Raw genomic sequence first — 18,735 nt, 5'->3', positions numbered from 1 at the left:
GAGAATGGCAGACTTTCCATTTGTTCCCCCAAAAAAGCTAAAAATCAATTTTATGTAAAGCCTCCCAACTTTTTTTTTTTTTTTTTTTTTTTGAGATGCAGTCTGGCTCTGTCACCCAGGCTGGAGTGCAGTGGTGCGATCTCAGCTCACTGCAAGCTCCACCTCCCAGGTTCACGCCATTCTCCTGCCTCAGCCTCCCAAGTAGCTGGGACTACAGGCACCCACCACCATGCCCGGCTAACTTTTTGTATTTTTAGTAGAGACAGGGTTTCACCATATTAGACAGGATGGTCTCGATCTAAAGCCTCCCAACTTTTAAATGGTGGCAATTACTTAAAATCAATTAATATCATTAAGTTTCTGGAGTCATAGTTTGAGGAAAGAAAAACTGAGCCAGTGGCTTAAACTTTTATCCAACAAGTATTTTACTGACTTGTGCCAAGCTCTGGCTTTGGTGCTGGGGACAGAGAGATGAAGAAGATGTGGCCCCTGTTCATGGGGCAGAAAGGAAGTAAGTGTGGAATAGATCATTTCGGCCCAGGGCATTAAGCCCTGGGAGGGGACCACAGAGTCTGCAGAGGACACCACCAAAGGCTCCTTCTGAAGGCAACACTTGCACTTGGCCAGCCAAAGGAGGAGAATCACAGGCACACATGCATGAAGCAGCTTAGGGTCCCGCAGGATCAAGTGTCCCTGCAGGGAGGCGCAGTGAAGGCAGAAAGTGGTGCCCACACATGGAGGACCTTGTGAGCCAGGCCCGGAAACATGCCTTTAACCAAGAGGCAAGGGGGAGACATGAACGGATGCGACACAATCAGCCTCAACTCTGAACAGTCCCCGGGACACAAGAAGCTGGTCACGGGCTGCCTCTGGGAGCAGGACTGACAAAACACAGTGGAAGAGAGACAAGCTTTTCCCCGGGCACCTCCTTTTTAACTGTCTGCATTTAATGACCATCTCCTGGAAACCTGTTCAAAAGTAAAATTTGCATTTCTTAAAAAAATTAGCCTGGTAGCACCAGAAAGTATAGATTTGTGGGAAGCAAGCTAATAAAGAACAATTTGTCAGCTGGTCAAGGGGAAGATAGTGTAGGCCTGAACTGAGAGTAGGAAGGACAAAGAGGAGAGAACAAAACTGAGAAACTGCTGTAAGGTAAAGCTCAACACTTGTCATGAATATAGAGAAAGAGAGGAACATGGATGACCGCCAGCTTTCCGGATGAAGGACTGGATAGTAGAGCTACTCACAACAGAAGAGACAAGGGTCATCTCTAAGGGGGCAGAGAAGAAATGCGGGTGAGTCCCATTTGGACACAGTCAATTAAATGTACCCATGGGACATGCACAGGGGTGCTGGCAGGGGCATTTAGAAAGCTCTGGGTTGGATATTTAGAATCCAGAAGTCATGGGTGCATGAATGAGGATGAAAGAGAATGGCCAGGAACAGGGCACAGAAGGGATAGCGGGCTCAGAAATGGTCAGAAGCTCCTACCAGACACAGGAAGGGCAGAGACGGTGGTTGATGCTGGACACTAGTGCCACTGCGAAGAGCAGGAGCGACCCCTTCCAATAGAGGGAAAAGGCAGCACTTGAAGCCTGGGAGGATCAAGGCTGCCTTCCAGTGCAGCACCTTTACTTTCCAAATGTGGGAACTGGCCCGAGATGAGCCTAGTAAGGGTTACAATTAACAACCTTACATTTATATTATTTTATAGATTTATCTTTTACATACAGAGACCTTCAACATTGTACTGTGATACAAGAAAGGAGGAATGCAATGGAATTTCATCATATATGAGGATCATATGCTGAAGTCAGAAGGTGGAAATAACTTTTAACTCTTGTACTACTTAGATTGTATTACTGGTTACGCTGTACTACTATTATGATAAAATTTAAAGGATATTCAACTAAATCCTTGAGAGTGATTCCTTCTGCACCTAAAGTACAGTGTGGTTGTGTAGACAGTCCCCTGCTGTCATTCTCACACACAGTGAGTTTCAGAACCACCAAGGCAGAAAAATGGAACGCACCAGCGGGAAATCTACGTGCAGGTGTCGGGGCCTTCAACCAGCCTGTCTTTAAGATGAGCCTCCACTCCTCAGCAGCTGAGGTGGAAAAGGTAGAGAGACCTAAAGTACTGTGCTTCCCCGCAGAATTTGCTTTACCTTGTTTTCTAATGCCTCAGCACTTGTCAGAACATGTGATGGATTCAGGAGCATCAAACAGAATAACACATGTGAAAGAAGCTAGCCCAGAAACCGGCACACAGTGTGTACTCAAGAACCATTTGTTGGACTTGAAATCAGAAGCAGATACTGTTCATTGAAAAGCAGCAGAGAAGTTGGCTGCCTGTTTTCTGGCTTTCCAAGCTGGCAATTCCTGATGCAGGCTCCATCAAACTGCACTCATCCAAACAGCCAGGTGAGCTTTACAGCTGTGGAAGACCAGAGACGATCTATAACGCAACCCCTTCGTGGTGTCTATGCTAAATGGGTGCATGGAGATGCTACATCATATCTCTATCTTGCACATAAGGAGAAAGACACATCCTTCTGAAGTGTCAGGGCATAAGTCCAGGTCTGGGATCTTCTGTTTCCCACACTGCCTTTAAGTGAGTCAACTAAGATGAATGCTGCAACCAAAAAGCAGACATTCTAGAGTGAACAGGATCCCAAGCACAGAGTTTAACATCCAGCAAGAACAAAAGAAAGGACAGGAAAAGTAATCATATAAAACATATCATAAGGAACTTCCATGTTCAAGCTGAAACAGTCAAGGAGGCAAGCTCAGAAGCATTTCACTAGGCAACCACATGGCGGAAAACAAAGTCTGCCGCACACATCCCGAACAGGTCTGTGTTAAAGCCTGGAAGAATAAGATTCTCATGCACAGCTGCCACAAGATCGCCAGCTTGGCTAGAGAAGGACTGCCAATTCATTAATCCAAGCATGTAACCCAACATGTATATATTAATGAGCAGACACTATCATGAAAATCCAGGATTTGCCCTCTTAGAGCTTATAAAGGGAAAAAAGGACATAAGGACAGAGAGAAAGCAGTGGCTGTAACTATTAAAAGATAAAGTTACCAATCTGATAAGGGGCATCTACGAAAACCCTACACCTAACACACTTAATGATGGAAGACTGAATGCTTTCACCCTAAGTTCAGGAACAAGACAAGGACGTTCACATTCACAACTTCTATTTAGCATTGTACTGGAGATTCTAGCCAAAGCAAGAGGGAAAGAAGAAGGGCATCCAGACTGGAAAAGAAGTCAGTCTTTATTTGTAAACAACATGATCCTACTTGTAAAAAGGCCTAAGAAATCCACCCCAAGAAAAACCCTACTTGAACTAATAAATGAGCCTAACGAGGTTGCAAGATACAAGGTCAATATACAGAAACCAACTATATTTCTATACATTAGCAACAACAAGCCCAAAAATAAAAGTAAGAAAACAATTCCATTCACAATAGCATCAAAAATAATAAAATGCTTGGGAATACATTTAAGAAGTACAAGACTTGTACACTGAAAGTAAAAAACACTCCTCAGAAAACTTAAGAAAGATCTAATGAATGGAGAGATATTTCATGTATACTAATTGGCAGACTCCATGTTGCTAAAATAGCAATTCTCCCTAAAGTAATCTATAGAGTCAACAGAAATCCTATCAAAATCCCTGTCAGCTTCTTTGCAGACGTTGACAAACTTATCCTAAAACATATTCAGAAATGCAAAGGACCCAGAACAGATAAAACAATCTTGAAAAATAACAAAGTTAGAGGCCTTACACATCCCAATTTTGAAAGAAAGCCACAATAATCAGCATGACAGCATGGTATTGGCATAAGGACAGACATAAAGATCAATGGAATAGAACTGAGAGTCCAGAAATAAACCCTAAATTTATGCGCAATGGATTTTCACAAAGGTTCCAAGATAATTCAATGGGGAAAGAATAATCTTTTCAACAGAGCCTGGAGAAATAAGATCTCATGAAGCAAACATCGATTTAGATCAGGGTTCAGCAAACTCTGGTGCTTGAGCCAAATCTAACCCACCAATTGATTTTGTAAATAAAGTTTTACTGGAACACAGTCAAAACCACTCACTTAAGCATATTGTCTATGGCTGCTTTCCCCTACAATGGCAGAATTGAGGACAATCATCCTTTGGTATCCATGTAGGATTGGTGTCAGGACCTCTGTGGACACCAATATCTGAGGATGCTCAAGTCCCTTATATAAAATGGCATAGTATTTGCATATAACCTACACACACCTACTATGCACAAAGATATCTTATAGCTTAATAATAAAAAGACAAATAATCCAATTAAAAATTGGCAAAAGATCTGAATACACATTTCACCAAAGAAAATATAAGGATAGGCACATGAAGAGACGCTCAACATCATTAGTTATTAGGGAAATGCAAATTCAAACCACGATGAGATACAATTTCACAGCCACTAGAATAGCTAGAATCAAAGATAATAACAAGTGTTGGTGAAGATATGAAGAAATTGGAATCCCATGTATTGCTGGTGGAAATATCAAATGGTACAGCTTCTTCAGCAAACAGTTCAGCAGTTTCTTTAAAAATTAAACCTGACAATTCACAAAATTCATAAACTGAATGACCCAACAAATCCACTCTCAGGTATCTATCCATGAGAACTAAAACATTTGCCTGCAAAAAAACAACTTGTAAATACATAAATGTTCATAGCAGCATTACTCACAATAACCAAGAAGTAGAAAAAATTCAAATGCCCTCAACTGGTGACTGAATAAGCCAAATGCAGTATATACATACAACAGGATACCATTCAGCAATAAAAAGGATGGACTACTGATATATACTACTACATCAATGAACCAACATCAAAAACACTTGCTTAGTGAAAGAAGCCAGAAATAAAAGATGCATGAATCATTTACATTTACAGTCAGTCCTCCGTATCCATGGGTCCAAAGGAAAACATTTGAGAAAAAGAAATAAAAGATAATATACCAAAAAAATTATACAAATCTTTAAAAATACAGTATAACAACTATTTACACAAAATTTACAGCGTTTGGGTATTATAAGTAATCTGGAGATAATTTAAAGTATACAGGAGAATACGTGTAGTTTATATGCAAATACACCATTTTCCATTAGGGACTTGAGCATCCAAGGATTTTGGTATCCACGGGGGTCCTGGAACCAACGACCTATGGATAGGTCATTGAAAGACCAAGAGGGGAGTATCTACAAAATGTCCAGAGAAGGTAAATTTATAGAGAAACAGGATTAATGGTTACCTGGGACTGGGAGTGGGAATGGGGAGTGACTGCAAACAGGTCAAGGCACCTTTTTAGGTCTTGTAAATGTTCTATAATTGGATTGTGGTGACAGTTGTCCAATTCTGTGTAAATTTACTAAAAAGCATTGAAATGGGTGAATTTTATAATATGTAAAATGATGCATCCCAATAAAGCTTTTTTTTTTTTTTCAAGAGATGGGGTCTTGCTACATTGGACTCGAACCACTGGGCTCAGGTGATCCTCCTGCCTCAGCCTCCCATGTAGCTGGGACTACAGGTACATACCACTGTACCTGGCTTACAACTGTTGGTTTTTGTTTTTAAAGAAAAATCAGTGTCACCAGACAGAACCTTTCCAAAGCTCTGCTCCTGACCAGAGAACTGCAGCGTGGCCTCCAGAATAACATGTTCACAGCCCTGCCTGGCATTTGGGCCCTGGGTCTGGCCTCACCACCTGCCACATCCTCAAGCATCCTACCCTCCTTGTGGCTGCCAAGCACATGGGCTATGGAGTCAGAGACCCTGAGGTTCCAGCTCTGTGACCTTGGGTTACTTCACCTCACTGAACCTGTTTCCTCATTTCTGAGATGGGGATAATGACCCCTCACAAGTAAGCATGTGGAATTTCTGGGGTGATGCTCTGAATACACTTGGCACAGTGCTTAGCACAGAGTGAATACGCACTCTTCACAGGGCTGGCTCAGGCCACAGTCAACATCTCCTCCTGAGAGGCACTGCCTGACCATCCCACCTCAAGCAGGCAGCCCCAGTAGCCTTTGCACCCTTTTTGTTTCCTCCTTGGCTCTGGCAGCTCTTTGAGTCTTTTGCCTGTGTCTCTTCCTTTCTGGTCCATTCTCCCTACTGGGCTGAGGTCTCTATGATGACAGGGTCCTCGACTTTGTCCCTCATTGTCTCAGCAAGGCCAGGCCCAGTGCTGGGCAAGTAACATGAAGGCAGTGGACATTCACTGAGGTGAGGAATAACTGGCAGTTGCAGGTGCAGCGCTCTGGCACAGGGCCTCTCTGGCACTGGCACAATGGGAGACTCTCTTGTGTGTCTGACTACATTCTTCTTGATCTTCCCCTCTACCGTGGTCCAGAATCAGCCTCATGGGAGCAATGCATGACGGTAAAGTTGATCAAGCCTGGAGGGAATAATGACTCTGGGAACATGCAAGTGACTGGAACAGGGGTGGGTTCAGTGGTGGGAAAGGGGGAAAGGCTGGTGAACAGTGAGCAGTCTGGATGCTCACAAGCAACCAACATCAGCTGAATCACCAAAGAGGGCGGCTCATGTGGAGAGGAGGAGAGGGAAGGCAGACACATATGCGCCATGACTGCCATGTGTGCCTTCTCTTACTGAAGGATGAGGTTAAATGTACTGGTTGAAACAAAATCTTTACGTATTTCACACATTTGCTCTGAAAACTGGAGTTGAATATAACTGCAGCATTTTGCATTCATTAAATTTCTTTTACCTTCCATGGAATTACAGTTTGAACACACTTTGTGAATTTATGCAAACTAAGTATGTAAACTAGCAAGACCTAGCACTTAATCCTTTTTTTTTAAGACGGAGTCTCTGTCACCCAGGCTGGAAGACACTGGCATAATCTCGGCTCACTGCAACCTCCCCCTCCTGGGTTCAAGGATTCTCCTACCTCAGCCTCCCAAGTAGCTGGGTGTACAGGTGTGTGCCACCATGCCCAGCTAACTTTTGTATTTTTGGTAGAGGCAGGGTTTCACCATGTTGGCTAGACTGGTCTTTAACTCCTGACCTCAGGTGATCTGCCCACTTCGGCCTCCCAAAGTGCTGAAATTACAGGCATGAGCCACCACTACCAGCCACTAACACTTAATCTTACAGGGACGAGAACACTTTCTAAGACCAGGCCTCAGGAATTAAATACAAATAGTCATTAAGAATATTCAACTTGCTCTAAAGAAGCTGGGGCAGATCTTCTTTGGCATCTGCTTCTCATTAAATTAACTGATTTGTTCCCTTTGGCAACTGTTTTGTTGATCTGGCAATCTTTTTCACTCACTTGCCTAAAGACAAGGTGAATTCCTCAACCCTCAAGTAACTCTGCTAACAGAAAAAGCCCCTACACCAAAACATCCTTTCTTCATACCATCACCTCCTTTCTTCAGTTTTCCTCTTTCAAACACAAGCAGAAGGAAGGGCGTGGCTCTCATAACGTGGGGCTGTGCACCTTACTGTGCACCTCTGGACAAGTCATTTATCCTCTCTGATTAGTTTGCCCAGCTGGAAAAGAAAGAAGTCAGTCACCAAAGTTCCTTCCAGTTTTAAAACTAAGTGGGGCACTATCATCCCTGTCAGGACAGGTATGGGTATTGTCACAAAATTTTCAGGCTGCCTTGCATACATCATGGGGGGGAATTGCAGAAGTGAGAAAAAGTTGCTTTTTGCACCGAAAAGATCTTAATTAAAGTCCCAGAAGTTACTCAGGTTAACACCTTGGGCAAATTCCTTAACCCCTTTAAGCCCAATTCTCCATCTTTAAATACAGAGAATTTATATGTTGCAGAAGTATTTAAGAGAACTAGAAATGAAATGTACCTGTCTTACATAATACTCAAAAAAACATGAGGTTTCCAATCAACTTGAAAGAAGGCACCCCCAAAGGCACTCCCCTGAACCTCTGAGGACTCCAACTTAACTTTCCAACATTCCCCAAAACAGGAGACCAAATCACAAGGGTGAGAGCACCCAAACAGAGCCAAGCTTATCTTTCTAAATTCCAATTCAGCTTCCTCCCTCTCGGCCTTCAAACACAAGCCATCTCCTCCCCCATTTAATCCTTGCCACAAGTGAGGTCCACAAAACTGTACAACGCCTAGCAAGCACCAAATGTGCCAAGTACTCTGCTAGGCTAAGAAGAGAGGCCTCCACAAAGCACTCTCTCTGTGCGTTTCCTTAACACTTTCACAGACATCATCTTATCCTAGGCAGTACCTAGGATACATACACACCCAATTTTTTTTTTTAATGTGGCCATTGATGCTCAAAAGAGTTTTTTACCCAAGGTCACACAGCTAATGAGCACCTGCCAGAACTCCTGAAGTCTAAGCCACCTCCCTAATTCCTCCTTAATTAACTAATTCACCTACACCCAGCTCTGTGCGTTTCATTTAATCCTAGTCCCTTTTACTGGGTTCATTCATCTCTCCACAGTTACTTACAAAGCACCTGCAGGTGTAGACACAGGTGGAGGAAGAGGCCGAGCACAGCAACATGCCCTGGAATTGGCTTGTTTCAATCCCAGCTCTCCCACTTACTATTTACATGATCTTGGATCAGTTCGTTCACCTCTCAGTGCCTTAGTTCTCCTTAATCTATAATAATGGGCTAAATAGGGCTGTTGAAAATTAAATCAGTTAACTTATAAAGGGTTTAGTCCAACGCATGGCCCCTACACTGCAATAAGAGCTGCTTTTTATTCCTCTGGGTTCTGGGGACAGTCTTCAATCAGACAGGAACCTTAGCCTCAAAAAGCTTACACTCTAGCAGTAAACGCAATAAACAAGTAAACAATTATCAACAGAAGCGATCACTGTGATGAGTGCTATGAAAATAATAAATGTGTGACGGGGGATGGGAGGTTACTTCAGATTGGGTGGTCAGGGAAGTATTCTCTGGTGATATCTGAACTACAACAAGAATCACAAGAAAGAGCGGGATTTAAAGAGAGCTGAAGGAGAGAGAACAGCCGGCGCACAGACCCTGAGCTGAGCCAGCGGCACCCTCCAGGAAAACACGGCGGTCCTGAGGCTGGGGACGAGGTGCGAGTGCCACGCGAGGGAAATGGCACGAGATGCAGTCCCAGAGGTCGACGGGCAGCGGCCAGCTTTGGAACCAGGGAAGGCATCATCCAAGCGCGCTAGGAACCCACTGGAGGGTTTCAGGCAAGGAAGGGGATCAGATCTGAGCTATGGTTCTTCCTGCGCCCCGCAGATGTGCTGTGGAGAACAGGCCGGCGGGGAAGAGCTGAGTCCCCAGGCAAAGCCCAGGTGGGAGACACCGCGTACCCAGAACGAGACGCGCGCACCTGAGGGGCCACGGGCTGGGAGGCCGGGCGCAAATTCAAGAAACGTAAAAACTAAGCCGACCGGAGCCAGGACGTGGCCAGGGCGTCCCTCGTGTCCCAGGGGCCTTGCACCTGTCCAGTTCTTCACTCCTCCTTCCCTGAAGCCGATGTCGCGAAGCTCCAAGGCTGCCAGCCTCGGGCTCGCGTCTCGGCTCAGCTTCTTCCTGGCCTGAGCCCCCGGAGTCTCCCAAGCCCCACGCCCCTCACGCGTGGAAAGAGCCCCGGCCCTGCGCTCCGCCCCGCACCTCCCCCCCGCGCCCGCGGCCTCCACGCCCGCCCCGGCCCAGGCGGCGCCGCTCACCCGGACACCCTGCAGCACCCGGACCCGCTCCTCCTCGTCCACTCCGAAGGACACCCTGCGGCCCTCGCTGCTCTCCGTGCTCCCCATGGCGAGATGCTGCAGGGCCGGCAGCCACCAGACCCGAGACCCGGCTCCAGAGCAACCGGGCCAACAAAGCTTTCCAGGACTCGCGCGGCCGCGGCACACGCCAACAAAGCCACGTCCTATTGGCCGACGCCTGAGGCTTCACCAATCGGGTGGCGCTGAGTCGCGATGCCTTGTGGAGGTTGCAGTCTTTCCGTCTGGAGGGGGTGGGGGCGTGGCGGTCTGTGCCTGCTAGAGAGCGTTAGGCTGAGGCCGAAGATGTGTACCGGCGGAGGCCCTGGAGTGGAGGGCTGGGTGCAGGACAGGGTCACGTTCTCGCTTTGGGAGCTCACCCATGAGGGAGAGCCAAGGGTGATGTTCTGAGGCCAGGAGACGCCGAGACGGCCAAGGCGCTCATCTGGAGGCGAATCTCTGAGGGTTCACCGCTCCATTCATTCAGCAAACACGTGTAGAGCAGCACGGGCTGAGCGCCAGACGAGCAGGGACCTGGCCCTGGCATTACAGCGCCCCTCAAGACAGCGAGTGTCCTGCCCTTGAGAGGTTTACAGTGCAAGGGGAAAACAAGTGAAAAGCCAAACACGCACGCAAGGAAACTGACTGTAATACACGGAAAACTGCATGGCGATGCCACTAGTGAAATGAACAGAAGGAGGCCTCTTTTAATTTCAGTGGCCAGAGCAACCTCTGAGGAAGAAGCTTTGAACTGAGCCGGAGGGAGAGTAGGATTTATGTAGAAAAAGGTAGGGGAAGAGGTTTCCTGGGAGTCTCAGGCAGGAAAAGAGAAAGAGGGGTCATCCCATGGCTGGAAAGTGAGAAGAGGGCAGAGGAGTGGTGAGGACCCAAATCATGTCGGGTCTTGTGAGGCAGGGTCTGAGTGTGGGTTTTATTCTAAACGCCCCGGGAGGACACGGAATGGTCCTAAGCCGTTAGGAGGCATTGCCCAAGGAGTGTACATACCATGTGTGGAGTGCAGTGTGCCAGGCATTGTGTGTAGGCTTCTTACACACGACCCTATGTGTAAGGGAGCACACAGACGGTTGCCAGTCATAGACACTGCTACCTTCAAATAAGCCCCTTTTTATTCCTCTGAGTTGCTGAATGGCTTTGATTTGCAAAAGTGCGCCTGAAGCCGAGCTGAGGAAAACTAGATGGCTACATGAAATAGCCAGAAAGTATTTGGAGCTCCTATTGGCAACCTGGAAAGAAAGGGGTGAGGAGGAGAGAATGATTGAGAGAGAGCAGTAAGGCTCTGAGATTGAGAATAGCTCAGGGTGAAGAAGCTAGTAAACATCCCAGAGCTGGTGTGACCATGGAATCTTTAGGAACAAAGGTGTCTGCTAGTTTCATTCAAAATACTTTATTGGCACACCCCACTCCATCCCCTCTGTCGTCCATTTCTTCCCTATAAGCAGAGCCTGCGTAGGGGATTCTGGTGCAAGGAGTTTCCTGGGGGAGCACCTCAGGAGAAAGGAAGTTAGGGAGACAGGCTAAGGGGGGTGGGGACCGGAGGCCGCGGGGAAAACCGAGTAAAGATGTGGTCAGACCTGGTCCTGGGCTTTCCTTTGTCTCTTTTCCTTGGAGGTTTATAATTACTAATTCAATCTCCTTACTCGTTATTGGTCTGTTCAGATTTTCTGTTTCTTCAAGACTCAGTTTGGATAGATGGTATGTTTCTGGGAATTTGTCCATTTCTCCTAAATTATCCAGTTTCTTGGTGTATAATTGTTCATAGTAGTTGATTATGATCTTTTGTATTTCTGTGATATCAGTTGTAATGTCTCCTCTTTCATTTATACTTTTGTTTATGTGAATTGTCTTTTTTCTTGGTTAGTCTAGCTAAGGTTTGTTAATTTTGTTGATCTTTACTGTTGATCTTTTCTGTTGTTTTTCCAGTTTCTATTTCTGCTCTCATCTTTTTTATTTCCTTCAGTCTGCTGACTTTGGGGCTTAGTTTGTTCCTCTTCTAGTTCCTTGAGATATAAAATTAGGTTGTTTGATGTCTTTCTTTTTTCTTAATGTAGGTATTTTTTGCTATAAACTTCCCTCTTAAAAATGTTTCTATTGCATCCTATAAGTTGTGGTACCTTGTGTTTCCATTTTCATTTGTCTCAAGATACTTGTTTATTCCCCTTTTGATTTCTTCTTTGGCTCATTGGCTGTTCAGGAATGTGTTGTTTAATTTCCGCACATGTGTGAATTTTCCAAAATTCTTCCTATTACTGATTTCTGACAACAAACTATTCAAAAAGAAATTAAGAAAATGATCCCACTTACAATAACACCAAAAAGAATAAAATATGAATAAATTTAACCAAGGAGGTGAAAGAAAGATGCACACAAAAAATTGCACACTAAAAATTATAAGACACTGTTGAAAGATACTATAGGAGACATAAATAAGTAGAAAGATAGCCTGTGTTTATAGATCAGAAGAATTAATATTGTTAAAATGGCTTTACTACCCAAAGTAATCTATACATTCAATGTCATCATTATCAAAATTCTAATGACATTTTTCACATAAATAGAAAAAACAATTCTAACATTTCATATGGAACCACAAAAGACCCCAAATCGTCAAAGCAATCTTGAGAAAGAAGCAGAAAGCTGAAGGCATCATACTCCCTGATTTCAAACTATATTACAAAGCTATAGTAATCAAAAGAGTATGGTAGTGGCATAAAAATAGATACACAGATCAATGCAGAAAAATAGAGAGCCCATGCATATATGGTCTACTAATGTTTGATAATGGTGCCAAGAATATACACACTATGGAGAAAGGAAAGTCTCTTCAATAATTGGAGCTGGAAATATGGGATATCCACATTCAAAAGAAGGAAATTGGACCCTTGTATTACACCACATAAAAAATCCATTCAAAATGAATTGAAGACTTAAATGTGAGATCTGAAACCCCAAAACTCCTAGAAGAAAACATAGGTGGAAAGCTTCTTATCATTGGTCTTGATGATAATTTTTTTGGCTCTAACACCAAAAGCACAAACGACAAAAGTAAAAATAAATGAATGGTATGACATCAAACTAAAAAAGCTTCTCCACATAAAAGGAAACAATCAGAAAACTGAAAAGGCAACCTACAGACTGGGAGAAAATATTTGGGCACCATATATCTGATAAGTGCTTAATATCCAAATATACTGTATAAGGAACTCACACAACTCAATAGCAAAAATAAATACCCAATTAAAAATGGGCAAAGGACTTGAATAGACATTTTTCTGAAGAAGACATGTAAATAGCTAACAGGCATATGAAGAGTGCTCAACACCACTAATCATCAGAGAAATGCAAATTAAAACCATGGTGAGATATCACCTTACACCTGTGAGGATCAGTATTGTAATAAAGACAAGAGAAGTGTTGGTGAGGATGTAGAGAAAAGAGAACCCTGCACACTGCTGGTGGGAATATAAATTTGTAGAGCCATTATGGGAGAGAGTATGGCAACTCCCCCAAAAGTCAATACAATCTAATAATCCTATTTCTGCATAGTTAACTTTAGCCTAAAGCTGCTTCCTTGCAAGTTCAGCCTAAAGGTTGATCCATACATAGTGAACTGTAATCTAACTGGATGTATAAACAGACTGTAACCTACTCTTATAACAAGTAGCCAAGTCTCAGCCAATCAGAAGACATACTACTCACAGGTAGCCAACTGTTCAGTGTTCAAATAAGTCTGTAACCCAGCTGTAACCAATCTGGCTATTTCTGTATTTCACTTCCATTTTATTTATGTCATTTTCCTTTTCCTGTCCCTAAATCCTCTCCAACCCCACTGGCAGCACTGAAGTCTCTTTGAAGCTATTCTGATTTGGGGGGCTCCCTGATTTGTAGCTTGTCCTTTTCTCAAACTCTTTAATCAGTCTCAAGTTTTTCCTTTAACAGTATATATCTAAAGGAAATGAAATCTTGAAAATATATCTGCTCCCCCATGTCCATTGTAGTATTATTCAAAATACCCAAAATATGGAAACAACCCGTGTCCATCAACAGATGAGCAGATGAAATGTTTTACACACACATATATATACATACACACACGCGCGCGCGTGTTTTATCCAGCCATAAAAAAGGAAATCCTGCCATTTGTGACAACATGGATGAACCTGGAGGACATTTTGCTAAGTGAAATAAGCCAGGCACAGAAAGACAAATACTGTATGATCTCACTTATATATGGAATCTAAAAAAGTTGAACTCATAGAAGCAGAATAGAACATTGGTTACCAGGGATTAGGAAGTGGGGGCAATGGGGAAATGGTCAAAGGATACAAACTTTAGTTATAAGATGAACAAGTTCTGGCCAGGCACAGTGGCTCACGCCTGTAATCCCAGCACTTTGAGAGACTGAGGCAGGCAGATCATTTGAGGTCAGGGGTTTGAGACCAGCCTGACCAACATGGTGAAACCCCATCTCGACTAAAAATACAAAAAATAATTAGCCGGGCATGGTGGCACATGCCTGTAATCCCAACTACTTGGAAGGCTGAGCAGAAGAATCACTTGAACTTGGGAGGTGGAGGTTCCAGTGAGCAGGACCTCACCACTGCACTCCAGCCCTGGTGACTGAGCGAGACTCCAAATCAAAAAAAAAAAAAAAAAAAGATGAACAAGTTCTGAGGATCGAATGCACAGCATGGATGGTGAATGATGTGTTAATTTCATTGTGATAAGCATCACACAATGTATATGTATATCAAACCATCACATTTTATACTTTAAATATATATAATCTTTGTCAATTAAAAAAAATTTTTTTGAGACATGGTCTCACTCTGTTCCCCAGGCTGGAGTGCAGTGGCATGAATAGAGCTCACAGCAGCTTTGACCTCCTGGGTTCAAGGAATCCTCCTGCCTCTCAAGACTATAGGTGCATGCCACCACACCTGGCATATATATATATATAAAATAGAGACTGGATCTCGCTATGTTGCCCAGCCCAGGCTGGTCTCGAACTCCTGGGCTCAAGCAACCCTCCCACCTTGGCGTCCCAAAGTGCTGGGATTACAGGGGTGAGTCACCGCATCTGGCCATGGGGCCGGACAGCCACCGAGTATTCAGAGGGCCACCAAGACATCTGTGCTGAGCTAATTTAGCAAAACGAGTGAGAGCCAAGGGTGACCATGAGACTCTATGTGGCCTCACTCCCACTATGAAGAATCCTTGGGGAGTCTTGAAATTCCACAGACTTACAGCAGCATAGGTAAGCCTCATGACAACTCAGTATATTCTTTATCTCACTTCACAGATGAGAAAACTGAGGAGCAAGCAGGTGAAGATAATGCAACATTATTGATCCAAAGTAGGAGGAGGATAAAGGCAGTGGCAAGGGACGTGGAGGAAAGGAGGGGGAGGGAAGCAGAGCTTTTTGAGGAAGTTCCTTGTGCCAGGAGTTTTATTACCCTGTTCTAAGGCCCAAAAAACTGAGGATCTGGGGAGGGAAGGTGTTGTGACGGGTCTACTCATGGCTACCTGGCACCCAGTTTCCCCTTCCCTACAACAGAACCCCAATTTCCTGAGGTGCAGGCATGTGCCCAATTAGAAAAAATTGCCTCCTAGGCTCCCAGTGGCCAAATGCAGGACAATTTGAACATCGAGAAGAATAGAAAGAGTAATGGCTTATAGCACATTTAATTGATTTAAATCCATTAGCCTATTCTAGTGAGAGGGAGGAAGAGAGGGAGACAGCAACAGAGAGAATAGGAAAGAGGGTAAGGAAATTCTTCCTTACACAAAAATGCCAGCTAACCAGTCCAGCGGGAATTTGAGATTTTTTTAAATTGCCACTTTGCCACCTTCAGAGGATTAACTGAGGCAAAAATCATCAAAGGATACTAAAGCCATTGAGTGGAAAAATTGTTGGGGGACAGGCTATTCACCCAATGTGCTGGGACTACCTTGGCCTCTCAAAGTGTTGGGATCACAGGCATGAGCCATCATGCCTGGCCGCAGGGCCTGACAGCCACTGAGTATTCAGAGGGCCACCAAGAAATCTGTGCTGAATTTTTTTCTGCACCAAAGGAAATTGGGGTTCTGCTGCAGGGAAGGGGGAACCGGCTGCTAGGCAACCATGAGTGGACCTGTCACAACACCTTCCCTTCCACCCAATGACAGATTTATTCATTACAAAGGGAAAACCATATTACAATGATGACACCTGGCAGTCACTACCTTAACCAAATGACCAAATTTAGCATCTCAAATAGTGGGACCATCTGGCACAATGTCCCTCCCCAAGTGATAAAATGAGGAACACAAAACATCTCCAGTGCAGTATTCTTGTCAAAAGTGTAACCTGAATCTAATGGTGAGGACACAGTCAGACAAATCCAGGAACATCCTAGGAAACAACTGGCCTGGACTCTTCCAAAAGGTCAATGTCATAGAAAATAAAACAAAAAAAAAAGGTAGCTTAAAAAAGACGAAGGAGGCCAGGTGAAGTGGCTCACACCTGTAATCCCAAAACTTTGGGAGGCCGAGGTGGCAGGATCACTTGGCCAGGATTTCGAGACTAGCCTGGGCAACATAGCAAGATCCCATCTCTAAAAAAAAAAAAATTTTTTTTTTTAATTAGCCGGGTGTGGTGGTGTGTGCCTGTAGTCCCAGCTACTCAGAAGGCTGAGGTGGGAGGAGTGCTTTAGCCCGGGAAGTCAAGGCTGCAGTGAGCCATGATTAGACCACTGCACTCCAGGCTGGGTGACAGAGTGAGACCCTGTCTCTAAAAAATAAAATAACAAAATAATAAAAATTTTAAAGAGATGAAGGAAGCATAGCCCTGAAATGCAGCAGTGAATCCTCATTGGATCCTGAACTAACACAACAACAGCAAAGCTATCAAAAGATACTTAGGCTTTTTGGGAATGCTTTATACATGGGATAGTGTCTTAGATGACACCGTGGAATTAATGTTCATCTTGTTCTTGGGATATGCATGTTGAAATATTTAGGAGTGGAGTACCATGATGTTTACAACTTACACTCAAATGGTGTGAAAGAGAAATGTTAACATTAGGTGACTGTAGGTGACATATATCTTAGAGTTCACTATATTATTCTTTCACTGTTTCTATGCATTTGAAAATTTTCAGAACAAAAAAGAGGAGGAAAAAAAAGCTTTCCTCAAAGCAGGAAGTGACCATGTGACCCAGCTCTTGAGCAGAACAGCACAGTACTTATGTGGGATGGGACACGAGGCTGAGCTCTGCCTTTTTCTAGACTGGCCCCTCAAGCAATTCGTGGAATATCTCTGCGCCTCTGTTTTCTGAAGGATGTGAGAATGCTGCCGACATTACCCGGAGTATTTGTCCAGAGAGCTTGGTACTAAGGGATCTCATTCAGCAACAGCTGTTGTTATTCAAAGACTTTGTTTTTGGAACAAATACTTTGGCAACCAATACGGAGGGTGTACTGGAGCGGGGAGTTCTGTGAGGTGCCTTGTCTTAAAGTGGGTTCTTCAGAAGCAAACAAGAAGAGAAGGGCTGGTGGAGTAGAAAAGTAATTTGCTTTGTCCATGTTAAAAGCCAAAAGGGAGCCAGGTGTGGTGGCTCATGCCTGAAATCCTAGCACTTTGGGAGGCCGAGGTGGGCGAATCACTTGAGGTCAGGAGTTCGAGACTAGCCTGGCCAACATGGCAAAACTCCATCTCTACTAAAAATACAAAAATTAGCCAGGCATGGCGGTGCATGCCTGTAGTCCCAGGAGGCTGAGACAGGAGAATTTCTTTAACCCGGGAGGCAGAGGTTGCAATGAGCCAAGATCACACTACTGCACTCCAGCCTGGGTGACAGAGCAAGACTCTGTCTCAAAAAAAGAAAAAGCCAATAGGGAGCTTTCCTCGCAACATCAGAAACAGGGGTGTCTGCCTTCTCCACTTCTATTCAATATTGTACTGGAGGTTCTAGCCAGAGCAGTTAGACAAGAAAATGAAACAAAAGTCTTCCAGATTGAAATGGAAGAGGTAAAACTATCTCTATTTGCAGATGATATGATCTTGTATGTAGAAAATCCTTAAGAGATTCACACACACACATACACACACACACACATTTTAGTAGTGCTAATAAGCAAGTTGAGCAAGGTTGAGTGTATGAGATACAAAAATCAGTTCTATGTTATGCACTAGCAGTGAGCAATTAAAAAATGAAATTAGGAAAACCCCCCTTACAATAGCTTCAAAAAAATTTAACCAAAGAACTGCAAGATTTGTTCCCTGAAAACTGCAAAACACTGTTGCCTGGGCAGGGGGACGGAAATTGATAGGAAAATGACTTAAGGGATGTTTGTGAGGGATGAAAATATTCCCTATTCTGATTAGGGTAGTGGCTATGGTGTCTACATTTATCAATACTCTTCAAGCTGTACACTTAGTATCTATGCATTTTGTCAATACCAACCTGGGCAACATAGCAGGACCCCATCTCTACAAAAGAAAATTTAAAAATTAAAAAGACACATAGACAAATAGAACAGAATAGATAACTCTGAAATAAAACTGCACACTTAAAACCAGCTTATCTTCAACAAAATCAACAAAAATTAACAATGGGGAAAGGACTCTCTAGTAAATAAATAGTGCTGAGGAAACTGCTGTGAAACTGGGAGAACTGTATGCAGAAGAATGAAACTGGACCCCTACCTCTCAATCACATACAAAAATTAACTAAAAATGGATTAAAAATTTAAATGTAAGACCTCAAACTATCAAAATCCTAGAAGAAAATCTAGAAAATACTCTTCTGGACATCAGCCTAGGCAAAGAATTTATGACTAAATCCTCAAAAGCAAATGCAACAAAAACAAATTAACAATTGGGACCTAATTAAAGAGCTTCTGCACAGCAAAAGAAACTATCAACGGAGTAAACAGACAACCTACAGAATGGAAGAAAATGTTTGCAAA

General features: G+C 43.7%; 1 protein-coding gene across 11 annotated transcripts in view; it reads right to left on the bottom strand.

The window, feature by feature from the left end:
* Positions 1-9,927, bottom strand: part of CHCHD6 (coiled-coil-helix-coiled-coil-helix domain containing 6) — a 249,715-nt gene extending 239,788 nt beyond the window's left edge. For 3 of the 11 annotated variants that reach the window (XM_063704132.1, XM_055381485.2, XM_055381480.2), the window contains exon 1: positions 9,730-9,927. In XM_063704132.1, the coding sequence (XP_063560202.1) occupies positions 9,730-9,816 (87 nt within the window). In that variant the 5' untranslated portion in view covers positions 9,817-9,927. Of the gene's footprint in view, positions 1-7,451; positions 7,586-8,523; positions 8,683-9,500; positions 9,642-9,729 lie in introns of those variants that run through there. The other 8 variants (XM_019024759.4, XM_063704131.1, XM_055381484.2 and 5 more) reach the window with 7 other exon arrangements.
* Positions 9,928-18,735: the final 8,808 nt, after the last annotated feature.

The sequence above is a fragment of the Gorilla gorilla genome, chromosome 2, assembly GCF_029281585.2.
Source record: "Gorilla gorilla gorilla isolate KB3781 chromosome 2, NHGRI_mGorGor1-v2.1_pri, whole genome shotgun sequence".
Classification (NCBI taxonomy): domain Eukaryota; kingdom Metazoa; phylum Chordata; class Mammalia; order Primates; family Hominidae; genus Gorilla; species Gorilla gorilla.
This window is presented reverse-complemented; position numbering and strand designations above follow the sequence as displayed.